Below are 27,922 nucleotides of genomic sequence, written 5' to 3' on the forward strand. Positions count from 1 at the left end.
CGGCCTGCTTCTGCGCACTTCATTTTGGGAATTACTGTGGACACAGCTTTTTCTCGTCGCAGATTTCCTTTTCCCGCCCTATGTCCGCTGGGGCAGAGGTGGCCGGAGAAAACTTCTTAGGGTTCTCTCTCGCGACCCAAAAATCACAACAGTTCTCACTGCCCGGCAACCAGCACCCAGCGCCACGTCAGCTCGCGCTCGAGATGCCAGCGCGCCTGCGTGCGGAGAAAGGCGGAGCATGCGCAAAGCCCGCCTCCTACATCCGGGGCTCGGGCGGCGGCGCTGCCGCCGCGAGGGAATCACGTGGTTCCTTCCTTTCCGTCTCTGGCCGGCTGGGCGCGGGCGACTGCTGGCGAGACGCGTGGAAGCTCGCGCTAGTTCCCCTCCGCCTCCTCTCCCGGTTCAGGCCACTAGGGAGTTCGCTGACGCCGGGTGAACTGAGCGTACCGCCAAGATGCCGGCCTATTTCCAGAGGCCGGAAAATGCCCTCAAGCGCGCCAACGGTGAGTAAGGCAGCGAGTCGCGCCGCGCAGGTCCGGCCCGAGGCCTGGGAGTTCGAGGACCCCCGCCTGCTGCCCGCAGCCCGGGCTGTGGAGGCCAGTGGTCACGGCCGCCGCCACTCGGCCTTATGTCGCACGGCCTCCCTACTCCAGCGGGCCGCGGCGGAAAGCGCGGATCAGGAACCGTCGTTCCGGTGTGTGTTCACTGGCTGCCGCCCGAGGCTTGCGTCTCATGACCACGGCCTGCGGGGTCAGGTCTCTCCGGACTTTCGATCCTTCGCCAGGATCGGCCTCCAGCTGGCATTTCAGACCCGCGGGCTGCTTGGGAAGCCCCGCGCTTCTGCCGCCATCTGGGAGTGCCGGGAGGAGGAAACATGGCTCCCTCCCGGGGACAATGCACGCGAGAACCTCGGCTCCACCTCCCGCCGGGGTCGGGAGCCCGGCTAGTCAACCTCTACCCCACCTCTCCCGCACGTCTGGCTCTAGATCCCACGCGGAGGCCTTCTGGATCAGGGTCTACTTCCTCACCACTAGTTTGCACTTCTGGCCTCTACTCCATTAACTTGTTTCCTGTAGTCTTTCCCTCTCGAATTGATAAGGGTCATTTCGAAAGTATTTCGAATTAAGAAAAGTTAATATTCTTTAGGGATTTAAAAATTATCCTCTCCAGAGAAGCCCTAGAAAGTGTTTTCCCCAAGGTCACTGGGGAGTGTCAGAAAACAGACCAAGGTCTCTTGATATCCAGATCAGTTTTTTGTGGTTGCTGTTGTTTTTCCTTCCAACGCAAGTGCCACTGAGTACTATTTCTATTTCCATACGTGTCCTTAATTAAGCCTGTCTCTTGCAGGAAAGACTCTGGATCTCTGACATTTTGTGGTGGAAAAGTCGAGTGCACATATCTGATCTGACGTTTAAAAACTGCTTTGTTTTTAAAATAAAACCTGATAATTCTGTATCGGTGCCCCTTTTAACCCCTCAAGTCCAAACAGATAAGCCATGTATGTTGCAGGTTTATGTTTGGAAAACTTACTAGAAGTGGAAGCCTCATGTGAAAAGGCCATTTGAGTCAAAACTTAGAAAACTGCTGATAATTTGTCAGGGATAAAGATGTGTTGGTTACATTTTATGGTTAGGAAGCAGTCTGGAATAGAATAACAACGCACCATGGATAACCTAATACAACCAGCACTAATTTATTATTGAAATTAGAACTATAGCTAATTTAGGACTTTTTGATGTTTTAAAACTTAGAATTATGTTGTGCTGTAGAAAATGGAATTGGGTAAAGTTAGGGTTAGTTGTAACATTCAGCAGCAGTCTTTTTTCCCCTACTAGTCTAGCTAAGGCACTACAGTCTTTGGCCTACATACATACATAGTAACTTGTTGACCTTATTTTTCTCCTGTTTAGAATCTTCATGTTAACTTGGTTAATATTGCAAACTTTAAAGTAGAAAGGTTACATAATGTGTTCTAAATTTCTTTTCACAGTGTCTAAGTTGACTTGATTAAAGATGAGTAAGCTGGGGAAAGTATCAGCAAAGTAGGATAGTACTTTGTTGTACTGCAGTACTGTGTGGCTAACTTGGGTCTTGGTGCATTTTTCCCAAGGCTTGTATTGACTTCTTGCTGCAGCCCCATTACAGTTTCCAAAGTAGCAAGAAGTGATGCCTTACCTTCCAAGGGATTTGACTCTAGCAAATTGTCTATCTCATATGGCACTGTTTATAGAACAAGTAGATGATAAAATGGGTTTTCACTTCTTAGAAATCTGTTTACCTAATTGTTTTACCTGTAGCATTTGTAGCCCCAGGGATATTTAGACCTAATCTATTGAATTATTTTAATAAATAAAATAGTCCTTCAGGTCGCTCTGAGCGGTAATTGGGTTGGGAAAATGTCAGAGCCTTTTACACTCAAACTCTACAACTCTTGCCTTAAAAGGTAAAACTGTTATTATGGAACCTCACAATTGAGTAGTAACATCTTAAATACTTAATCTGTTGCACAAATTAGTGAAAAATGAAGGATTGATATGAACCTTCTATTGGTAGATGCATGGTTTCCGTCATATTCTAAAGATAAATGCAGAGTGCCTATACTTCTAATACATATAATTCTGGACTTCAGTTTATAGAAACTTAATCTTGAAATCATCTTAGTGTTGAAATAATTCCTCTGGCTGCAAAAGTGTGGCTGCAAAAGCCTTCCCACATCATTAACTAGGTAATTTCAAGGAGCTAAGTCACAGCCATGGATCATCATGAAGAGTTTGTTTCAATCTCAGTTTATTTCCTATATATTCCCTCTTCTTATTTTTCTTAGGGTGGGTTTAAGGTGTGTGTGTGTGTCTGTCTGTGTGTCTGTCTGTTTGTCTGCCTGCTTGTTGTTTCTGTGTGGTTTATGTGAGTACACAGTAGCTGTCTTCAGACATACCAGAAGAGGGCATCAAGATTCCATTACAGATGGTTGTGAGCCACCATGTGGTGGCTAGGAATCTGGTAGAACAGTCAGTGCTCTTAACCACTGAGCTATCTCTCCAGCCCATTTATTTACTTTTGTACTTTTTTTTTTTTGGAAGCAGAGCCTTATTAGGTAGCCCAGGTTGTTCTCAAATTTGATCTTATTGCTCCAATTTCAGTGCTGATGATATAGATTTGATTCTATCACATCAAACTTCTGAGCTAGAATCACACTTTTATGGGTAGAACCTGGGTTTGATTGCCAGCACACACAGTGGCTTAAAACCAACTGTAACTCCAGTTGAAAGGGGGGGATCCATCCTCTTCTGACATCCAAAGGTATGCATGTGTGGTTCATGTAAGCAAAACACTCATATACATAAAGTAAAAAACAAAAAAATCTAGTATTTTTTAAAGTAATCTCATGGCCATTTAAAAATTACACATTGGGAAAGTGGATTATTCTTATATTTCCAGTGTTTTGAATTTTATTTTATCATGGATTTAGTCCTTAACTTTAACTTGATTTGTATTTCATATTGCAAACACTAATACCTTAAAGTTTAAATCCTTAGTGTAAAGTTGGGGATTAGATATAATGTCATTTTAATGTTGCTGTTACAATTTTTCTTTTAATTTTATATTGTGAGTGCTTTTCCTGCAGGAAATACTGAATCCCCTGGAACTCAGGATTCAGGGGTTACTGATGTGAACTTCCATGTTGGTGCTGAGAATAGAACCCAGGTCCTTGAAATGTAGCCAGTGTTTTAAATTACTGAGCTACCCTGCTGTTACAGTTACATTCACTAATATTTTGGTTGATAGGAACTTTTGGTTAAATTGCTTTGAAAAGCACCTAAAGTAATATGGAAAACAACCTTAGGCACACTTCCAGGAAGAGGATAGTACTTAAAGCAGGAAGGCATTTTTGTTTGAATATAGTATCTAGTTGTACTTACTTATGTCATTTAGGATTTGGGCTAGTTTTTTTAGGGGTGGCATGTTGGCCCAAGTGAAATGGTCTTTCCCCACACATAACATTGAGGAGTTTGTATTTGTTTGCATATTTGATATAGGGGGGTAGGGGTAAAGTAAAGATGTTTAATATGGTATGTTTGGTATGCTATGGTTTTTGGTTAATAGTTTGGTATGTGATTTGTTCAAGTATATATAAACTTTGTATATGGGAGAATTGGAGCAATATTGTTTCACTGGAAGAACTGAGAAGCACCATTCCTAAAACCAGAGTCTTAAACCTGTAGATCTAGTAAAATTCTAAATAGTAAACTTTTATAGGCTTTTTATGTGTATGAGTATTCTGCCTATATGTGTGTTTTTGTACCATGTGTGTCTGATGTTTACACAGATCAGAAGAGAGGGTATCAGTCCTGGGATGGTGGTGAGCAACAATGGTTGCTGGGGACAGGGCTTGGGTCCTTTGAAAGAGGAGTAAGTGCTCTCGGATCACTTCTCCAGCTTCAGTTCTGTTCATTAAAAAAAAAAAATGGTGCTGGAATTCAACCCAACGTTTCTAACATGCTTGTTTTAAGGTAGAGCTTCTCAATTCAGGTTTATCCAGGGGAAAATTTTGTTTAAGATTCCCTCCCTGCTGAATGGGCTCCAATATTCTTGTTTTCTATTATTTATTTAGGATTTGTTTCATGTATTAGTACACTTTAGCTGTCTTGAGGCATACTAGAGGAGGACATTGGATCCCATTACATACGGTTGTGAGCCACATGTGGGTGCTGGGAATTGAACTCAGGACCTCTGTAAGAGCAGTCAGTGCTCTAAACCACTGTTCAATCTCTCCAGCCCCCAATATTTTTAGGAGAAAAATAAACACTAAAAGAAACCTCAAAGATCTAGTAAAACTAGTATCTTAACTCCCTTAATGTTTTAAATGTCCAAGTGGAAGCTTTTTGTGCTTGTGTGAAATTTAGCATTTTCTGTATTTTTCCCCCAACTTTCCAAGTGCTAACCACTCCTGAATTAATTACTAAATTTAAAAGTGAATCTAACCAGTTTAAATTATTAAATATTTTTTTTACTATTTATACAAAGGGGGAAAAGGACAAATATAAGAACATTTTTAATCTAGAGTCTTCTGTTGACTAATTTGAAAAGATGCTACATATGGCAGCTAAATTTGGAAATGTAGTTATTACACACAATGCTTTCAAGCTTATAAAGTCAAGTTTCTTTGTCTTTCAGTCTTTATTTAAAAACCTTAATTTAAGTTTTATAGAACATTTTTATATTTTCACAGAATTGTTGAAAGATAGAGTTTTCACTATATCCAGTTGTTCCCATTAATGAAAATCTAAAATCTGTTATGTCTCTTTACAACTAAGGAGTCACCAACTGAAGTTTTTTATTCATTTATTTTGTTTTGTTGTAAAGGCAGGATCTTAACTTTGTAGCCCTGAAACTCACTAAGTAGACCGTCCAGCCTCCAACTCACAGATCTACCTGTGTTTACTGTGTTTCAGTTTCCCTACTTTCCCAGTTGTACACTAGGATCCTATCCACCTACCACATCACATTTAGTTGTCATGTCTCCCTTGTCACATGTCTCAGACTTTTTTTTCCTCACAGATTGGAGAAGTACTGCATTTTGTAAAATGTCCTTTATTTTAATGTATTTAAAGCAAGATATTACATTCAGGGTACTTTACCAAGACCAAGAATATTTCTATTATTTTTGGTGACTTAAAAAAAATCCATAAGGTAGCATGTTCAGTATCTGGTGAGAACTGGCTTGTTATCCTCCTTAGGAAGAGATTAATAATGTTTCCTTGCCTGATAAGAGGAAACAAAAAGCAAGCTATCATATTTAGTATAAAAGCTACTTGTTGCATTTAGATCCAGTCACCTCTTTAAAGGCCAACTCCTAATGGTATTTGGTTAGGGAATATGTGCCAATCCAGAGTTTAGGGGGACACTTAAACATTTAGACCACTGACCTTTTTTTAAAAAAAAATTTAAAAAGATTTATTTCATGTATGAGTACACTGTAGCTGTTTTCAGACATCATATGAGGGTATTAAATTTCATTATAGATGGTTGTGCCACCATATGGAACTCAGGACCTTACTTAGGAAGAGCAGTCAGTGCCCTTAGCTATTGAGCCATCACCCCTAGACCATTGAATCAGTATTTATCTTGATAATTGTTTGAAAAATACTAGTCTTATTTTTCCCCTCAAGTTAGTGTTTTTCTGTGTAACCCTGGTTATCATGAAACTTTTAGACCAGGCTGGCATTGAAATAAGATACAGTTAGCTATGCCTCCTGAGTGCTGGGACTTGCCACCCACTGACCAGCAAAGTTAATTTAAAAAATACATTTCTGGGACTAGGTACATGGTTCAGTTAAAAATAATTACTGCTCTTGGAGAGGACTGTAGTTCTGCTCCTAGAACACATATTAGGCAGCTGACACACTGTCCAAGGGTCCAACACTCATGGTGCACATAACACACTCATACACATAAGATAAAATTAATTATAAGGCTTTAAAAAAACCCTCATGTCTCTGTGTGTAGCCCTAGTTCTCCTGAGTCTTCTGTAGACCAGATTGGTTCCTCTTGCTTCAGCCTCTGGAGTGCCAGGATTAAAGGTGTATATGATGCTAAGTCCAATAGCTCTTTTTACCTTTAAAGGTTTGTTTTTGAGTTGTGCTACGTAGAGAGGCCCTGTTTTGATCCCTCCACTCCAAAGAAAATGTGTGTATGCATGCATGCTGTGTGAAATGTTGAAAGAGTCCAGGAGAAGGCATTGTATCCCCCTGGAGCAGAAAAATAATAGCCCCTTGAGCTGCTTGATTGTAGGTGCTAGGACTCACTCATATAATTGAGCCATCTTCTCCAGACCCATGAACCCCCTCTTTGTTTAATTTGTCTTTTTTGGTATGTGTATATGTGACTATTTACATGATAGGGGTGGATGGACTCATATCTTTAAACTCACATCTATAATAGTATGATCCCAATCAAAGCTATTTTGTAGTTGGGGCCCTAACTATCTATCTAATTCTAAATTCCTTGAGAATGGGTGGAATGTAAGGTCCTGAGATAAATACATTTAAATGTAGTCGGCTGGTCTTAAAGATAATCTGTCTTCATCATAAATTAAACCAATAAGTAAAGAGGCAAGATTTTTAACAGTTCTTTATATTAATTTATTTGTGGAAGTGACGGGGCATGCACAATCTTCTGTGTGCATATGGCAGCCAGGAAACAATTTTTTAAGAATGGGTTCTCCTGCTAATGTAGGTTCCAGAGATAAAACTCAGGATCAGGCTTGGCAGCAAGGACCCTTAACTGTTGATTGCCTCAATTTTCCTGGTCATTTAGATTTTTATATCACATGTACAGCTAATTTTAATTTGATTTTTCCCCCCCCAGAATTTCTTGAGGTTGGTAAAAAGCAGCCTGCCCTGGATGTTCTTTATGATGTTATGAAAAGTAAGAAACACAGAACTTGGCAGAAGATACATGAGCCAATCATGTTGAAATACTTGGAACTATGTGTGGATCTTCGTAAGAGCCACTTGGCTAAGGAAGGGTTATATCAATATAAGAACATTTGTCAGCAGGTACAGTTTGTTTTTGTGTTCTTCAAGTGCTTTTAGTAACTTTCTGAGGAATTTACCTTTTAAATTAAATTTCATATCAAGATTTGCTTTTTAAACATTCTGTTTTTTCTGGTTTTGAAGAAAAATAAATTCATTTTCTTTCTTGTAGGTAAACATTAAATCTTTAGAAGATGTTGTTAGGGCATATTTGAAATTAGCAGAGGAAAAAACAGAAGCTGCTAAAGAAGAGTCCCAACAAATGGTGTTAGATATAGAAGATCTTGATAATATTCAGACTCCTGAGAGGTATGTGATTTTTAAACCCTTAGTAAATATTTTGATAGCACAATGTTTTTCTGTACATGGGGCACTGTCTCCCGTCACCTTTGAAAGTAGATGATTATGGGTGGGGGTGGATTGCTTATCCTTAAAGTCTAAAGTTTATATACTTCAGGAACCATGTAAACAATTTTTAAAAATTTATGCCTTGTATAGAACATGTATTAAAATTTAGACATAGATTGAGAATTTGGATACAAATGGTAAGGGACAGCTTGACAGTATATGAGGTTACTTACGGGAAGAAATTTTGTATGTGGTCATTTTGATTTGGGATTTCTGAACACAGAGCAAAGTAGGAAATCATCTAAAATAATTTTCATTGCATTTTCTTTGTAGTGTTCTCTTAAGTGCAGTGAGTGGGGAAGATACTCAGGATCGTACTGATAGATTACTACTGACCCCCTGGGTCAAGTTCCTGTGGGAGTCATACAGGCAGTGTTTGGACCTTCTTCGAAACAATTCTAGAGTAGAGCGCCTTTACCATGATATCGCCCAACAAGGTAAAATGAAAATTGTAAAATGTAAAGAAACTGATTTGAAAAGTTGACTTTAGAATAGAATTAATTTTGTAGAGTAACCTCTTCTCTATACTGTTTAAAAATAGAACTAGTTTAGTAAAATGAGATTGACATTTATTAGTAGCTGAAAAAGATTTGTCTTTACAGTTATGTATTTCCATATGAAATTCCACTGACTTTTGAAACCCCTTTCTGCTTTAAAAGTTAGCTTATAGAAATAGGCTCCATTATGGTATTTTTATGTTATAATTCATTCTTAATCACCACCCACCCCCTATTGTCAACTCCTTGCTTTCTCTGTGTTGGCCCTGTCTCCCCAACAAATACCAGATATACTCCTCTCTTGGTTCCATATCACATGTATTACACGCTCTCCTCACGCCAATCTCTTACTCTTCCTTTCTACTTGGGTAGATTTACATACTTGGATTTATTTTGGGGGAAGACATGTTTCTCTGTAAGTCCTCCAATATCCTGGAATTTATTCTAGACCAGGGTGACCTTGAACTCAAATCTGCCTGCATCTGCTTCCTGGGTGTTAGGAGTAAAGATTTTATTTATTTTATATATGTGAGACACTGTAGCTGTCTTGAGATATCAGAAGAGGGCATCAGATCTTATTTACAGATGGTTGTGAGCCATCATGTGGTTGCTGGGAATTGAATTCACTACCTCTAAGAACAGTCTGTTTCTGATAGCATTCTTTGCTCCAGTGAATGTAGCTTTGTAATTGAGAGACTAGACTTTTTCCCGTTTTATACTTACAAGCTTGCATTTTTTCTCTCCGCTCTTGTTTTCCTACCTTTTCTCCGCCTACTTCTCTCCACTGTCCAATCATCTATCACCTTAACATCAATCTCCATATTCCTCCCTTATGGGGGGGTAATGTTTGTGCTGGGCAGTGGAGGAAAGGAACACTAAGGCAGTGGCGGTCTTGACCACCTAGGACAGAATCAGCAGGCTGGGTGGAGTGAACTGCCTGGGAAAGGAATCCTGAGGAGAGTACTGCTTGCAGACAAAGTGACAGAGCTCTGTGCTCTGCTTCACACTAGAGCAGCATCCAAGGAGTGAGGTGGGGGGTGGGGTGGGAGGGGCGAAGGGATAAGCCAACCAAACAATATTTACTGCAACCTAAAACCCATATGTGAATATTCATGTCCCCAAGCAAACTTGGGCCTTTTCTGATTTGGTAAAAATACTGAGTTGAGGTTATATAATTTTTTTGTTTTAGTTGTTGAATTAGATAGAAACACTGTATATTAGATATGTAAGTTCATTGTATTTCAACTTAAAAGTTTTTGTTAAGTCTTTAAAGGTGAGTTCTAAATTTAATTGTTTTGAATTAATTTCTTGTTTGTTTGAGGGTGTTTTGGCTGCATGTATGTCAGTGTACCACATGCATGCATGTCTGGTACCTGCAGAGGCCAGAAGAGGACTCTGGGTAGCCTGGAACTAGAATTACAGTTGACCTTGAGCTGCCATATGGGTGGTGGGAATCTAACCTGAGTCCTTTGGAGTAGGCAGATGTTCATCTCTCCAGCTCCTGAGTCTTTCCTAAATTTAAATTCCATTCATTTTCTATTTGTAATTTTGGGCCAGAACTGATGACCATGTCTTTTGGTTTGCTTAGGATTCAGAGTTGTGCTTTATGTAGTAGTACATCGAGGGAGTTAATGGTTAGCTTAGTGAATCTTGGTAAAGTTGATCTTACTTTGTGACATATAAAACTTACTCAGATATTCAGGTTGACAAAAAATATCTAATTCTTGTTTGACAGCTTTCAAATTCTGCCTCCAGTATACTCGCAAGGCTGAGTTCCGCAAGCTATGTGACAACTTGCGAATGCACTTATCCCAGATTCAGCGCCACCATAACCAAAGCACAGCAATCAATCTTAATAATCCAGAGAGCCAGTCCATGCATTTGGAAACCAGACTTGTTCAGTTGGACAGTGCTATCAGCATGGAATTATGGCAGGCAAGTTTAACTATTAGCTTTGTATCGTATCACTTCTTGAGTACCAGCATTACTGGTTAATTTCAGGAGATGACCTGAGAATTTTAGATTGTTTGGTAGCGCAAGATAAGCTCTAAACAGGAAGTTCATACGTATTTCAGTTCTTAATTGCTTGCAAGATCTGGACCAGATCATGTAATCTTTTTTTAATTTTGTGGGGGGAAAAACCCTCTATTATGAGTCATACAACGTTCTATGACTGGTACCTTTCTATGAGCTGCTAGGTATCTGATGAAATAAGTAGGGGGAAAAACATTGCAAAGCTGGAGGTGCTTTTGACATCCTCCCCCTGGTTTTGTTTGGTTTTAGTATGGGGGGGGTTAGTACCTGTTTGTGTGTATATCTTAAATTACTACTTTTAGAGGATAAGCAAACATGATTTTATATTAGGAAAAATAAACAAGCTTTTAAATGTTCATCCATTGTGCCATCACTAACAGATCACCTGGATTCTTTGTTTTTTATTACTGATTTATTTCATGACCCTAATTTTCCCTCACTTCTTCTAATCCCCCTAGTCACCTGTATTCTATTGTGTCTACTTCCTGATTTTTTTTCTTTATATTGCTGCCTCACGTAGTATGCTAATAAGCAAGTATTTTCTTACTGTGCTATAATTATAATATTACCTAAATTGTTTAAAGATTGTAAGATTTAGTATTTTTATGATTACAATCTCAAATTTATCAGACATTGTAGAAATGAAAACCACGTTGGGTATTTTTGTATTTTTATTAATAAAGTGATTAATTTGTTTATCTTAGGAAGCCTTCAAAGCTGTGGAAGATATTCATGGACTATTTTCCTTGTCTAAAAAACCACCTAAGCCTCAGTTGATGGCAAATTACTATAACAAAGTTTCAACAGTGTTTTGGAAATCTGGAAATGCTTTGTTTCATGCATCTACACTTCATCGACTTTATCATCTGTCTAGAGAAATGAGAAAGAATCTTACACAAGATGAGATGCAAAGGTAAGAATGTTACAGTTGTTTGGTAGTGAGGTTAAACTAAGTGGTGGTATGGTCTAGGCCCCGAGTTTCTTAGCTTTTGGATATTTTAAGTTGTCTAAATTCTGGTATTGAATTGTAGAATTCTTTAAAACTTAACAATCATCAATGAATGAGTTACAGTTCTTTGTCATGAAATCCTGAAAGTAAACAGAACCTCTCCCACTTCCCAGTATACTACACTGTTGCAAGTATCTCCATTGTTCTTGGAGAGTATTGAGTCATCATCTATCCCTCCTGCCCCCTGAAAAAAAATTCTATCAGAAACCCAAATGAGATTATGTATTTATAGAGGTAGTGTTAACATGCGAACCTTCCATCTATGTATTGGTAGATTGCATTCTTAGAAAGTTGGATATTTAAGTAATTAGTTAAGTTTTTTTCCTAATTATAAACATTAATATAAAATAGCTCTTGACTTGTGGTAGGGTTATAGTCTGGTAAACCCACTGGAAGTTGAACATATGTTAATTAATATGGTAAACTACCTACTATCAACAGTGTAGTATACTGGGGAGTGGGAGAGGTTATGCTTACTCTCAGGATTGCATAGCTAAGAACTGACTCATTTATCGATGACTGATGGTGCATAAGTTTTAAAGAATAATCCTCGTTTATATCACAATCCTGAAAAAAGGTAAATAATTTTTTTGTGCCGTGGTAAAATAGTTTATTTTGTGGTTTTGTTTGTTTTATTTTGCTTTTTTTGCTTTTTGTGACAGGGATTTTCTCTGTAGCCTTGGCTGTCCTAGAAAATCTGCTCTGTAGATCAGGAGGCTGGTCTTCAAACTCTGCCTGTCTCTGCCTCCCGAGTGCTGGGATGAAAGGTGTGCACCACCACTATCTGGCCAAATTTTTTTTTTAAATTTATAACATGATTCATAAAATGGAGACTATTTGGGAGTCAAGAAATATAGCTTGTAGGCTATTAAAATCATAGTATAGATTGAGTATGGTGGCACTTATCTTAGCACATAAGAGGCTTACCAAGGAAGATCATTAATTAAAACCCACAACAAACCTATCATATATCCTGTTTCTTTTCAGTTGCCTTCTCTACCACCCCCCACCTCAACCCTTAATTTTTTTCTTTCTGTTTTTGTCAAGGTAGGAATTAAAGCTATTTATTGCCTTGCAGAAATTTTGTAATTCATATGTCACCTAATTATTTTTATTAATAAACTAATTTTTTGGTTCTATGAAGCTTTGGTTGACCAGTGTGGTTTCGAATTCAGCTAGCTCCCCCCACAACCTCCCAAGTTCTGGGATTAAAGGCATGCACCACTACGCTTGGTGTGCATTGGCTTTATTTGTTTAGTGTATGTGAATACACTGTAGCTGTCTTGAGACACACCAGAGGAGGGCATTGGACCCCATTACAGGTTGTGAGCTACCATGTGGTTGCTGGGAATTGAACTCAAGACCTTTGAAAGACCTCTGAGCCTCACTGGCCTTTTTATATATGAATGTTTTTCTTAGTTTTATAAAAGGATTCAAAAGTCAACTAAATGCTTTTTTTCTCAATGGAATTAGTACTGAAGATGCTATAATACTGGTGAGTCATTTACTCCTGTGTATGTTCTTGAGGTTTCTGGGCACTGAAACCTGTGCTACTTAGCATTCTATAGTGCTGGCCTTTTGTGTTTCAGGGAAGTGAAAATGTAGCTTTTCTCTCCCTTTCCATTCTCTAATAACTGTTTACTTAAGTCTATTTTCTTGGTTTCTAAAGCTACCTTTAGTTATTTTGGTATTTGCTATTGGACCACATTCAGTGTTGATGAGATTGGATCTTCCAGGATTTATTTCCTCAAAGTTAAGTTTTCATGATGTGCTATACATAATCTGGTATTCAGTAAGTAATTAAAGAGAAGCACATTTACAATCTTAACAAATAAAGACTTTTGTTCACCATAGAATGTCTACTAGAGTCCTATTGGCGACTCTTTCCATTCCTATTACTCCCGAGCGGACTGATATTGCTCGACTTTTGGATATGGATGGTATTATAGTGGAGAAGCAGCGACGCCTTGCCACATTGCTAGGTCTTCAAGCCCCACCCACGCGAATTGGCCTTATTAACGATATGGTTAGTATAAATTCTGAGTGTCTCTTTGTAGAGAAAACTTTGTGGTAAGTTTTAATTCATGATTAAATACTGGGGATTTCTGATGTGTGGCAAGAAATCACTGATGAAATGGATATATTGATCATTTGAGGCAATTGGTTAAAGCAGTGGTTCATAGGGTATGTGGTAAATCAAGTACCCAGTATTTGCATGATACTGGTTCAGATACCGGTGGATGGGTGGATGTCAAAACCAACTAGTATGCTAATAGTCTGAAATAGGTAGGGCAGTGGTTGTATTTTATGTAATCTATATAAAATCATACAAAATTGAAATTATCTCCAGATCATTTGCCATGATTAGGTGACCGTGACAAGGAAAAGGCATTTAAGACAGCTACAATCTTGAGAACTATTTAGATATGATTGAGTGTATGTAGAGCCTGATGATAGAGGTGACTAGGGCTGTTGAATGAACATGTTACTGCCCTGTTAGTAGACACTGAGCATTTTTAATTTTGCCCTAAGAATGATAGAACTGTCCTGGTAATTTTGTGATACTTGTCTATTATTTTACTTTATGGATTGTTCTAATTTTTAAGTTTTTGGTGGGTTTCTTTGTTATTTTAAGTAGAAACAATATGGGTTATTGTATTTGATTATTTGTTAAGTGTACAGGGAATTGAGCTCAGATAATTTAATTTATAGTCAGTTCAGATTCCCAGATGGAAAATTTCCTTTAGCAGTTAAACTTTTGCTTTTCTTACTATAGGTCAGGTTCAATGTGCTACAGTATGTTGTTCCAGAAGTGAAGGACCTTTACAACTGGTTAGAGGTGGAATTCAACCCACTAAAACTCTGTGAGAGAGTTACAAAGGTAGGCTTTGGCATAGACATATTAGTCCTTACTATATGGCTGGCATTATTGCAATTGAGCATTGTACTTGTCTAAAGAACACACTGTTCCCCTATGTTGAGGCTCATGTTCTTTATATGAAAAGATATTTCTGATGCTAAACAAAGTTTTGGAGGTAAATTAGCAGCATGACTACTTTAGCCACTTCTGTCAGTTTCAAACAAGAATTGCTAGTGTTGTTGAAAGAAATTTGTATGCTTATATATGCTGTTTTGTATATATAAAGAAGTTGAAAGAATGTGAACTGTCCTAAGTGTCTGCTGCATATAAACTATTTCTTTTCTCAACTTAATTATTTTATAGGTATTAAATTGGGTTAGGGAGCAACCTGAAAAGGAACCAGAATTACAACAATATGTACCACAACTACAGAACAATACCATCCTCCGCCTTCTGCAACAGGTAAAGTAAAAGCAAATGACGTACAGAGAAGCTGAGATTTGTACTCTTGATTTTGTGTATTATATAGTATATGACTATATGTACTTGTTTTGCATATGTGCATGCAAGTATAAGAAGACTAGAGGTCGACACTGGCTGTCTTCCTTGTACTGTCTTCTATTTTGAAATCATTTCTTATTGAACCTGCAGCTCACAAATTAGCTAGACTGGCTGGCTCTGGGAATCATCTGTAGCCACTTGACTCTATTGATGACTGAAAAAGTTAGAATTATTTAAGAAGTAGAAAGAAACTACCCCAAATTCTACTCCTGCCAGTTTTCTGTATTTGCAATTTTAAAGCAGATCAAAACTTAAACCACTTCTTTTCTCCCCTAATTTTTTTCCTTACCAGATACAGTTTTTCTTGGGTTATTGCTCCTGAGTTTTCTTGTTAATATGGGGGCTACCTTTAAAAATCTACCTACATGATTCTTCATAGACTGAAAGATCCATGGTAGACTTGCTGGCCCAAATAATAGTAACGAAAACACCTCTTTCCAGTGCTAATGGAGCTCCTTTTAGGGGTTTCTCATTAGAATTTTTACAGCGTCAAACATATGACATACTCATGCCTTTGTATATGAGTAAGACCTGTGCAATATGTGGAATTAGTCACTCAGTTTACTTTAGCAATGCCTGAGAAAATTATATTACAAGAGCATCTTACCAGTAACAAATGGGTAACCTTTCTTTTGCTTACACTGGCTGTTAGTGTTTTCATTATGTTAGGTCAGTGTCATGACTGGTTAAGTGATATGATATATTAGTGGAGTAAGCTCTTTATAGCTTATTTTTACTTCGTGTGAGGAGTTATTAAGATGTGTTTGCACATTTCATTGACCTGCTTTCTTTTGAATATGTGAGCAGTGTTATTTCTTATGTGCTATACAAATAGTTGAAGGTTAATTAGCAGAGTAACTGCATATAGTAATTCTGCCAGTCTCCTTCAGACAAAAAAAAAAAATGGAAATATTTATATTAGGTAAGTAGCAGGCCTTTATGACTATGTGATCATTAGGTTTATTCGATTATGAAATTGGGAATTCAGAAAATAGATAAGTATAATGTGGTTATAGTATATGGTTTGGAACCTGGGGTTGAACTGGTAGTATATTGCTAGGCTCAAATGTATGAACTTCAGTGAACAATGGGCAGAATTTCTGCCTTCTGTAACTACCATGAAATTGCACAGAAAGTGTGGTTAACTTTTTTTTTTTTTTTTTTTTTTTTGGTGCAGGTGGCACAGATTTATCAGAGCATTGAGTTTTCTCGTTTGACTTCTCTGGTTCCTTTTGTTGATGCTTTCCAACTGGAACGGGCTATAGTAGATGCAGCCAGGCACTGTGACCTGCAGGTATGTGTTACAAGGTTAGGGTAGAAGGTCTTTGAGAACTAGAAAGACACAAATCTTCTGTTTCTCTGTTTTTGGAGTAATGGAATCTTTTAAAAATTCGACTGAGCAAATTTTCATTACTTTATTAACTTTGGCATGGTAATTTTCTTCTCAGAATCAGTTGTAATATATGCTTGATTACTGATAATTAAATTTTTAAAGGTTCGTATTGACCATACTTCTCGGACTCTGAGTTTTGGGTCAGACTTGAATTATGCAACTCGAGAAGATGCCCCGATTGGTCCTCATCTGCAGAGCATGCCTTCAGAACAAATAAGAAATCAACTCACAGCCATGTCCTCAGTGCTTGCAAAAGCACTTGAAGTTATCAAGCCTGCTCACATTCTGGTATGTGTCTTGAGGCAATATCAGCTATAAAAGTATTCACAATATTTGAGATGAGATCTATAGAAGGGATTTTATGATTTTACTATTCACTGGTTTTTGAGATGGTTTTGTCAAGCAAGCTATTAAACTGCCTTTAATTATGTCTCATGGGTTATATGGTAATAATAGGTGGTTACATAAGACACCATAGCTGTAGCCCAGTTGTTGAGGTGATTGGATTCTTGCTTAATTATTTTTGATGAGCTCTGTTTTTATTCTTGGTTTGACAATACATTTGGTGCCAAGAACAATAATAGACTTGCAAATGTTGTCTTAGGTTGTGCCATTGCTAGTTAGAGACAGAAAGTGCCACAGTAGTTTGTACTAGAACATTATTTAATTACATATTCATGGAAAGCCAGCATTTCATAATTATTTTTACTATTGCTGTCTAATACCAGGGTATATTTATGATCATTGTTAATGCATTTATTTTTGAAGCAAGAGAAAGAAGAACAGCATCAGTTGGCAGTTACTGCATATCTAAAAAATTCACGAAAAGAGCATCAGAGGATCCTGGCTCGGAGACAGACAATTGAGGAAAGGAAAGAACGTCTTGAGAGTCTGAATATTCAACGTGAGAAGGAAGAACTAGAGCAGAGGGAAGCTGAACTCCTGAAAGTACGGAAGGCTGAAGAAGAAAGGCTGCGCCAAGAGGCAAAGGAGCGAGAGAAGGAACGGATCCTTCAAGAGCATGAACAAATCAAGAAGAAAACTGTTCGAGAACGTTTAGAGCAGATCAAGAAGACAGAGCTGGGTGCCAAAGCATTTAAAGATATTGACATTGAAGTAAGTATGTAGCTTCTTTATTCTTGAGCTCCCATTTGGTTAATTTTGACAATTTTCCAGACTGAGTACCCATTTAAAGAAGTAAAATTTGTCTTTAATTTGTGGCCTGGAGAAGATGGCTTTATAGTTTAGAACATGTACTGCTTTTTCCAGAAGACCCGAAAAGTTTAGTTTCCAGTACCCAGATCAGATGGCTTATGATCACCTGTTAATCTGGCTCCAACTTCTGACATTCAGGCATCTAGACTCAAGTGTATATACAACCTTCCCCCATAATTAAAGTCTTTTAAAACCAATTAAAGTCTTTAATCCCAGCACTTAGGGAGGCAGATGCAGGTGGATCTTTGAGTTCAAGGCTAGGTCTACATACTGGATTCCAGGGTACTCAGGAGTATAGATAGGAAAGTTCTGACTCAAATTCATAAGTAAATAAAAAATATTTGTGACAATTCTGCCTTTGTTGCCATCAGGACCTTGAAGAATTGGATCCAGATTTTATTATGGCCAAACAGGTTGAACAACTGGAGAAAGAAAAGAAGGAACTTCAGGAACGCTTGAAGAATCAAGAAAAGAAGGTAATGAGAGGGTGGATTGATGGGTATTTTCTTCCCCTTTATTTTAAACAAGATCTTCAAAGTGACCTTAAGCTGCTTTGCAGCTGACATTGCTAATGAGTTCTTGATCCTCTTGCCTAGTGGGATTGTTGTTAATCTTTTCATATAAGGTAAAAAGAATCTATTTTGGCCAGGTGACGTTTGTGGGTATCTTTAATCCTACACTTGGGAATCAGAGTCATGCTCATCTCTGAAGTTTGAGGCCATTTTGGTCTTTAGAGGAAGTTTCAAGGCAGACCTTATGCAATCCTTTGTCAAAAAAGCCAAAAAAGTTATTTTGTAACACTGCATTTGTTTCCATTCAGATTGACTATTTTGAGAGAGCTAAGCGTTTGGAAGAAATTCCTTTAATAAAGAGTGCTTATGAGGAACAAAGGGTTAAAGACATGGACCTGTGGGAACAACAAGAAGAAGAAAGAGTAAGCTTTTCATTTCATTGTGGTATCACAGACCGTAAGCTAAGTTATAAATCAGTCAGAAAAACAAATTTAAACATTTTTTGCTAGATGTAATGCTTTAATGGCTGCTTACTAAACAAATGTTCACAATAGAGGTTTAATTTACTGTTGGGATTCTGTGATAATTCTCCTTAGACATAAGTATTTAAGTAGAAGTTGAACTTGGAACAGTATGGAGACTTTTATATTTTCATAGAGGTGAGAAGGAGATTTGACATTTGGCCTTAATTTCCAGTAAAATTAATCTGTTCAAAACTTCCTAAGACTCCCCTTTTGTCCCTGACTTCTGTTAGGGGATCTGTTGGGATGCTGTTTTCACTGCAAAATACAGTGGGGAAGAAGTTTCTCAGTTTTAAAGAATGTTCTTGGGGTAAATTAGTAATAACATGCTTTAGAGATTACCCTAGTGTTGTGTACTTTCAGATTACTACAATGCAGCTAGAACGAGAAAAAGCTCTGGAACATAAGAATCGGATGTCACGAATGTTGGAAGACAGAGATCTATTTGTGATGCGGCTCAAAGCTGCCCGGCAGTCTGTCTATGAGGTGAGCTCACTGTTTTGTTTATGGAAAAGTTAATTGGGATCTTTTAGGTTTTTAAGATTTTTCCCTTAACTGTCTTGAATTAAAGTTTAACAGGTAATTTGTAATCAGTTGAATCTACCACCTCAGATGTGCCAGGCAGGTACTCCACTCTCACTGATATTAGGCCAGTGTGTATTCATAATTTAACAAACATGATACTTACGATTTCTTTACCCATGAAGAGATTCTGCTTTTGTATTTACTTGGTGGCCACTTTCTATGGTTTTCAGATTGTGTGAACTTAAAGTGTAAAACTGTTATGTTTATCTTAAAGAATTTGACCTTTGGGGGTAACATCAATTTGCAGGAAAAACTGAAACAGTTTGAAGAGCGTTTAGCAGAAGAAAGGCATAATCGCCTGGAAGAACGGAAAAGGCAGCGGAAAGAAGAACGCAAAATAACTTACTATAGAGAAAAAGAAGAGGAAGAACAGAGAAGGGCAGAGGAGCAGATGCTCAAAGGTAACCATGGTAACCAGTAGATAAATGTCATGATAGGTGTCTGTGCCATGTTTTGCAATTTTATTTAGAAAACCAAGGGATCACTAACCCAGTGCATTGAATATGTTGGTGCTACACACTTTACTTTTCCTGTTGTTTTAGTATCCTGGGTCATTGATGATAATTACATATGCGGTTCTATGCCTGGAACCCCATATATTCAGTAGAATCTGTTCTAGTGTTGTTTCTGTTGCTGCAATAATACCAAAAGCATTTTGGGGGATAAATGCATCTAGTTAAATTATGTGTAAATGTTGGCCATCTTATTGCCTTCTAAAACAAGAGTGTATTTTTGCTTTATACTAAAAAGGCAACACTAATGGTAGAAGAAAGGTATGGGAGGGAAGGGAAGTGCATTTGAGTAACCTGATAAATTTTTATAGAGCGAGAAGAAAGAGAGCGGGCTGAGAGAGCAAAACGGGAGGAAGAACTTAGAGAGTATCAAGAGCGAGTCAAGAAACTGGAAGAAGTAGAAAGGAAAAAACGGCAAAGAGAGCTGGAAATTGAAGAAAGGGAAAGGCGGAGGGAGGAAGAAAGGAGACTTGGTGATGATCCACTTTCTAGAAAGGTGAGTATAGAAGTTATTCTCTAGGTGTCTGCACCCCACCCCCACCCCCCCCCCCCCGTCTCCCCTTTGGTGCTAGAGCATAAATCTAGACTTTTATCTGGCCAAATCCCCTATTACTGAACTATCTTCCCAGACCTTGTGCATTTACTGTTTTAATTGCATGTAGATACACCAGTGAATTTTCTTGTAACATTGTGTGGCCTGATTTTTCTAACTACTTGATATTCTCTGTGGGAGAAATAATTGGGTTCATTCCAACTTCATTCAGAATAGGTAGTATAATATAATCAGACTTCTTGATGTTACAAAACTGATTTGTTTCTCATCTCTTGAATTCTTCTAATTGATGGTTTTGTTACCCATAGTTCAGTTTCAATTAGCCCACATGTCATTTCTGATTCCTAAACTGTTTTCCCTAGTCACAATCTCTCCTTTCATACTTTCCATCAGATCTGCTTCAGTTTTCATAATCGCAACATGCATGACCCTTAAATCTGTTCTTTTGTGTCTGCTTCTTAATTTGGTTTGTACTCATTTCCCAGAGCAAAAGGCAAACATAACCCCCTTTGCCAGTTTTAGCTGTCAGATTGTGCTTTTGCCACTCTTGAATTACTGCTTTGCCTTTTAAACAAAACACTGCTTATTTATTTTTCCCCCCAAAAAATCTTTCAATAGATTATTTTTAGTAATGTACATGGGGTATGTGCACATGAGTGCTGAGTTGTTGGATTCACTGGAGCAGGAGTTAGGCATTTGTGAGGCATCTTATGTTGGCACTGGGGACTGAACTTTATTTACTACAGTCCCTAGTTCATTTTTTTGGGAGTACAAGGTCTTAGCACAGTCAAGGCTGGCCTTAAGCTCCTGATCCTGTTGCCTCTTTCTTCAAGCAATGAAGTTATAGCTATATTGCCTCGTTTTAACCAGTCTTATTTTAGGATCTTGAGGTTTGTTTAATTAAAGAATCAAGTGCTTGATTGATAACTTCAGTAGTTATTTGTAATCATAACTTTTATTACTGTGTATGTGCCTTTTTACTTTGTCTGCAGGACTCTCGGTGGGGAGATAGAGATTCAGAAGGGACCTGGAGAAAAGGACCAGAAGCTGACTCTGAGTGGAGAAGAGGCCCACCAGAAAAGTAAGTAGAATCATGAGATCAGTGCACTTTGTGTTGGATCCTAGTGTTTGGGATTTAAAATCAGATCTGTAGAAAGAGGGTGATGAAGTTTCTGTAAGAATCATGCTGGTTCATCTTTTATTTGAGACAAGGTCAGGGTTTTTTTTTTTTTTTTTTTTTCTTTTTTTCTTTTTGTAGCTTTAGGATAACCTTGAACTCCAGATCTTGTCTCTACCTCCCAAGGGTCGGATTTACAAGCTTGTTGTGCCGCCATACCTGGTTTTAATCTTTGTAGTAATGGGTGTAGAACCCAAGGTTGGTAACTGTTAGCATAGCAGGCACTTGTTCAGTTGACTATCTTTTACTGTGACTGCTAGTGGTAGTTAGCAACAGTGTTTTTAATTTTAGAGGAAAGCTCATTGTAAAATACATAGGTAATTTCTATCTGATTGTTAGTCTGTTGATTTAAGATACTGAATTTTGCAGTTTTTTAAAAAACATTCTTTAAATTGGATATTTTATGTATTTACATTTCAAATGTTATCTCCTTTCAGTTTTCTGACTGCATATATCCTATCTCACCCCCCAATCCTGCTTCTATGCTCCCCAACCCACCCACCCACCCACTCTTGCTTCACTACCCTAACATTCCTCTATAATGGGGCATCAAGCCTTCATGGAACCAAGGGCCTTCCCTTCTATTGATATCAGATGAGGCCCTTCAGCTCCTTCAGTTCTTCTCCTAACTCCTCCATTGGGGTCCCTGTGATCAGTGATGGTTGGCTTTGAGCATCTGTTGGTCAGGATCTGGCAGAGTCTCTCAGGAGACTGCTGTATCAGGGGCTCCTGTCATAAGCACTTTTGGCATCAGCAACAATGTCAATCTCTGCTTCACACTTTGTCCTTGTATTTCTTCAACATGGATGGATCAGCCTTTGGGAAGTCTAATCGAGAAAAAAAATATTTTAAGGACCAGAATTAGTTTATAGACTTAGTGATTTGTAAGAAATAGTGAAATCAAGGATCCTTACTCTTTTTGAAATACTTGCTTTTAAAGCTGTACCTTGTTTCTCCTTAGGGAGTGGAGACGAGAAACTCGGGATGATGAGAGGCCTCATAGGAGAGATGAGGATCGGATGAGGCGCTTGGGGGGTGATGATGAAGAGAGAGAGTCTTCTCTTAGACCGGATGATGATCGCATTCCCAGGCGTGGCCTGGATGATGACAGAGGGCCTAGGCGTGGTCCCGATGAAGATAGATTTTCTCGTAGAGGAGCAGATGATGACCGTCCTTCCTGGCGTAATGCAGATGATGACAGGCCTCCCAGGCGAATTGGTGATGATGACAGGGGAAGCTGGCGTCACACAGATGACGACAGACCACCCAGACGAGGACTGGATGATGATAGACCACCCAGACGGGGACTGGATGATGAAAGAGGAAGCTGGCGCACAGCAGAAGAGGACAGAGGACCTAGACGTGGGATGGATGATGACCGGGGTCCAAGACGAGGAGGTGCTGATGATGAACGGTCATCCTGGCGGAATGCTGATGATGACAGGGGTCCCAGGAGGGGCATGGATGATGATAGGGGTCCCAGGCGAGGGTTGGATGATGACCGAGGACCTTGGAGGAATGCTGCTGAAGATAGGATTTCCAGGAGAGGTGCAGATGATGACCGGGGGCCTTGGAGAAATATGGATGATGATCGGATTCCTAGAAGGGGTGATGATGCAAGGCCTGGTCCCTGGAGACCATTTGTCAAGCCAGGTAAGATTCTAGTATTAAAATTAAGATGCTGTCTTAAATGTGTAAATTAGGAGTTCTTTGCTTTTTGTTTTTAGCCTTTGTATTAAATCTGTCATTTATCTCAGCTCTTTTTAAAGATACATTCTTTTAAAATTACATGCGAATGCATACCTATACATGGATATGAACATGTGAATGCATGTGTCCACTGAGGCCAGTGCTTGCTTCAAGATTTCGTGGAAATGGGTGAAAGCAGTTATTTAGCTATCTATTTAGTTATTTAGCTATGTGATATGGGTGTAGAGAATGGAACTGCAAGAGAATACATGCTATTAACTGAGCCACCTCTCTAGCCCTCACCTGCTTTTTGATGATCCTTAAATCTACTTACTTCTGTTCCATTGAGCTCTTACCCTACTAACTGGTTTCTGCCATTCCCTCCCCCATGCCAGTTCTTTCTGTAGTACCCAGAATAAAACTTTGTGAATTTAAATCTAGTTAGTACCTTTTTGCTTTCACACGGCAAACTGTTTTGTCTTTTTTTGCCTTTGGTCATATTTAACTGTTAACTATGTGACCTCAGGATAAGTGGCTTCCATTCTTTTTTTAAAATGGGGTTGGCAGTATGATAGATTCTCAGTTAAATTGTAATTGTGTCCTATAGAAAGTTGCCAAGTACTGAGGAATCCTAGAACTACAAGGTTAGGTGTCTTTATATTCTATCATCAATACATAGTTTGTCTCTAGATGTGTTTCTGTTTAAAGCACTTCACTTGAGACAGTACTGATTTTAAATGATCCTGAGAGGCAGAGTGCTACCAACCTGAGCTGGCATCATCCTTGTCAGGAGACAACTTTTATTCCCCCGAGTGATTATAAAATTGCCATAAGTATTAATTATGCAATTATAAGTATTTTGAATGTAGGTTGTGCATGATGGCACACGTTCTTGGAGGTGCAGGATCTTTGTAAGTTCAAGGCTATCCTAGTCTATGTAGCATGTTCTTGGACAGCCAGGCCTAATTAAAGCATTTATTCTTGTTTTATGACTGGATGGTCGAATGATGTCACTGAGGACAGGCCTAAGGAAGAGTCTTTGATAAAGTGTGATAGGGTTTAAATCCATAATTGGGTGGTCATTCTCAGTAAATTCTCAAGTTACCCGCTTAACTGAAAATTAATTAGATACTACCAATCAATGTACACAGCAGGAAAACTTTGGTAGTATTATGAGACATTACATCCAGACTGTTTAAGCTTCTTTATAGATACATAACTCAAAAATTGTTAATACATGCTTTTTTGTAAAAGGGAAATTAAAATATCTTCAATTTGTTTTTAGGATGATGAATTAATGTTAAGATTATTGTAAAGGTTGGGGATGAGCTCAGATGGTAGAGTACTTAGAATATATAAGGCCTTCTGTTAAATCCCTAGCACCACATAAACATACAATTGTTAATTTGTTAAAAATAAAATAGCTTCTTTTTATAAACTAGGTGGATGGAGAGAGAAAGAAAAGGCCAGAGAAGAAAGTTGGGGTCCACCTCGAGAATCAAGACCATCAGAAGAACGTGAATGGGATAGAGACAAAGAGAAGGACAGAGATAATCAAGATCGAGAGGAGAACGACAAGGACCTTGAACGAGATAGGGACAGAGAGAGAGATGGGGACCGGGAGGATCGTTTCAGAAGACCTAGGTTAGTAATGATCTGCTGTAGTAACAGATTTCTCTTAAACTCTGCTGTGCATTCCAAATCACTTTTGAGAAATAATGCTCTGGTTTCGCTTACGACTTAGGTGCACATGGAGTGTGAGTTACTAACATTCTTCTCCCCATCTAGAAAATGAGAATATGGGGGTTTCACCTGTTGACTATTTTTGGGTTACAAAACTGGTAAAGAAACAAGTCCATAAAGTCTACCACTTAGAGTAATGAATCAGCTTAGTTGTTCTTAATCATTTTTTGCTTGTTCTTGAGAAGATGGCATCTTTCTGTGTAGCTAAGGTTGACCTGAAATTCAATTTTTATCCAATCCACCTATGTTGAGATTTATAGTTAGTTGGCAACTCAGTTTTTATTAGTGGTGAAAGTTCTAGTTTGTACCCTTTGCCTTAGTGGTTTTGCCACTAGCAGATATAGTTGAAAAAGCTCTCTGTACTATTTAGCCTGGCAGTCAGCCAGCAATTTTTTTGTAGCTAGTGCACTAGCTCTTGGAATATGGGTGGTTCTCCTGCAGGATTTTTAGGTAGGTAAATAGCTACAGGTAAGGTCTGTTTGCTTTCTATGGCTCAGATACCAGATTAAGGTGTTAAAACTCAGATTGATAAACTTAGATTAATAAACTGGATTTGGTGTGTTGCTTTTTTGTTGTTGTTTTTTGGTTTTTTTGTTTTGTTTTGTTTTGGGGAGTTTTGTTTGGGGAGACAGGGCTTCTTTATGTAGCCCTGGCTATCATCCTTGAGCCCACTCAGAAATCTGCCTGCCTTTGCTTCCTAAGTGCTGAAATTAAAGGCATGCGCTAACACTACCCAGATGGTGTGTTGCTTGTAATTATCCATATATTCTGTCAAGAACTGAGCTTGTCACTTAAATGGCCACAGGGATGAAGGTGGCTGGAGAAGAGGACCAGCAGAAGAATCTTCAAGCTGGAGAGATTCAAGTCGCCGTGATGATAGGGACAGGGATGACCGTCGACGGGAGAGAGATGATCGTCGTGATCTGAGAGACCTGAGAGACAGAAGGGATTTAAGAGATGATAGAGATCGGAGGGGACCTCCTCTCAGATCAGAGCGAGAAGAAGGTAGAGATATTCTGACTGTTGGAAAACTGCTTATTGCATGATGGGGGCTTTATAATGTCGTTTAAATTAATATGAACCCTGATGATAAGAGTAAATTTAGTGTATTTCTCAGGTTATGATGTAAGTTCATCTCTAAGGTGAGTGTAGCAATAGACTAAATGATAGCAGAAATTGATACTAATGAAAATTGAGACAGCATCATATAAGGTCCTTATGGATAAACACAAAGTATAAATATGATAGGGCTCAGTGAAGAGGGGCTTTGTGTTTTCTCGCTCCTAAAACCTTGATTTCAATCTGGGGAATCCACATGGAGCCAAAAGACCTTACTCTCCCTCAAAGTTTTCTTTTGATCTCTACAAATTCATATCCATAAGTACTTCTAGTGATGTTAAAGTATCCTTTGCACTTAGCTTCTTCACATGCTTTTAACAATTTGCTAGACTTAAAATCTCACATTTTGTAACTTATTTGATAAATTCTTCAAGAGCCAAAAATCTTTTGACAACATTCTGATTTAAAGATTTTAGTTATTGATGACACAAATAATTAAGATGTGGGGTTTTTAGTGTGATTCTGCATTGTTGATTTTTCAAGTAGTTTCAGGCAGGCATTTCTTAAGTTTCACTTTTGTTTATTTTGAATGAATATAAATCGTTCAAGCCTACACTTAAAGCTGTTCAAACTTTTCTAGCAAGCTCTTGGAGACGCACTGATGACAGGAAAGATGACCGGACTGAAGAAAGGGATCCACCTCGTCGTGTTCCTCCTCCAGCTCTTTCCAGAGATAGAGATAGAGAAAGAGAGAGAGAACGAGAAGGTGAGAAAGAAAAGGCATCCTGGAGAGCTGAGAAAGACAGGGAGTCCCTTCGTCGTACTAAGAATGAAACTGATGAAGATGGATGGACCACAGTCCGACGTTAAATCTCAAGATGATAGAGTCAAACTTGTGGCTTACATAGGTTTGATCACATTCAAGGATTATTATACTTGTGCTTCAACCAGTCTAAATTGAATTCTTTAATGTTGTCTCACCATAACACAAAAAGCATGAACTTGTATTAATCATATATAATAGATTGATCATGCACTGTATTCACAGGAGGTTGGAAACCATGCCATTTTCTGGAACTTAAGGTGTTACATTATTTCATCAATCATTTGTTTAAAAAAAAACTAAAAAATAAAAATGTGAACCCTTCAGGTGTAAACACCTTATCTTGGTATACAGTTGACCTTTTGTTTTGTTCTGATTTTGAAATATCAGATATTAATTTGGAATAAGGTAAGGTTTTCTTGAAACATTTGAAAACCCTTTAAGCCAACTGATCTGTCGGCTTTACCATCAGTAGTAGTGGGAACATACCTTCTTAGGTATTTACTATTAACTACATTTAGGCAGTTTATAGCTTCTGATCGGTGTAGTAGACATTACAAACACTGGTTGTAATGGGTTTTCTGTAGGCTTTACGTGAGAGAGGTGAGTATAAAAGCATTTTTTAGTCATCATGATGACGCTGCTCAGTGCAGATCCAGAACAGTGCAGCTTTGGGTTCCGAGAGCATTTGGTAAACTGTTGTGGGTTTCTTTTCTGTTGCCAAAAAGAAAACTGCTTTTCCACTAATTTCATGCCTTTCAAGCATTTTAAATACGACGATATTTATAAATGTGTGGTTTGGAGGAATTGTTTAAATTCTTTTTCCTAATTTTCTTTTGTCAGGATAGATTATTTCAACAAGTAATTTGTAGTGATGACTGTGTTGACTTCAAGTTTGGATGTAGTAGCTGTGTTTAAGGAAAAAAAAACAGTAACCATTTGGTCTTATTGAAGCCAACACAGAACTTGCTGCTGTGTTTTTTTCCCCCCCTTTGGTGATAAATAAAATACTTACATAATTGGTGTTAGTGTTGTTTTTTTAAAATGATCATGAATAGAAGTCTGTCTCCATGTACACTTGCACACCAGAGGGGCATCAGATCCCATTACAGACAGTTCTGAGCCACCATGTGGTTGTTGTGAATTGAACTCAAGACCTTTGGAAGAGCAGCCAGTGCTCTTAACCACTGACCCATCTCTCGAGCCCCCTAGTGTTGATTTGTTGATGGTGCTATA

The 27,922-nt window shown here is 38.4% G+C and overlaps 1 protein-coding gene across 1 annotated transcript; it reads left to right on the forward strand.

Annotated features, from left to right (window-relative positions):
• Positions 1-325: 325 nt before the first annotated feature.
• Positions 326-27,710, forward strand: EIF3A (eukaryotic translation initiation factor 3 subunit A). Its single transcript, XM_080913213.1, has 22 exons — positions 326-503; positions 7,369-7,559; positions 7,708-7,844; positions 8,217-8,380; positions 10,176-10,379; positions 11,183-11,387; positions 13,338-13,509; positions 14,260-14,364; positions 14,707-14,805; positions 16,082-16,198; positions 16,400-16,585; positions 17,066-17,413; positions 17,884-17,988; positions 18,333-18,446; positions 18,909-19,031; positions 19,378-19,531; positions 19,954-20,138; positions 21,188-21,276; positions 22,334-23,025; positions 24,504-24,705; positions 25,610-25,809; positions 26,504-27,710. The coding sequence occupies exons 1-22, from the start codon at positions 455-457 to the stop codon at positions 26,731-26,733; spliced, it is 4,071 nt and encodes a 1,356-aa protein (XP_080769339.1). The 5' UTR covers positions 326-454; the 3' UTR covers positions 26,734-27,710.
• Positions 27,711-27,922: the final 212 nt, after the last annotated feature.

This window comes from Micromys minutus, assembly GCF_963924665.1.
Source record: "Micromys minutus genome assembly, chromosome: 2".
NCBI classification, from domain to species: Eukaryota; Metazoa; Chordata; class Mammalia; order Rodentia; family Muridae; genus Micromys; species Micromys minutus.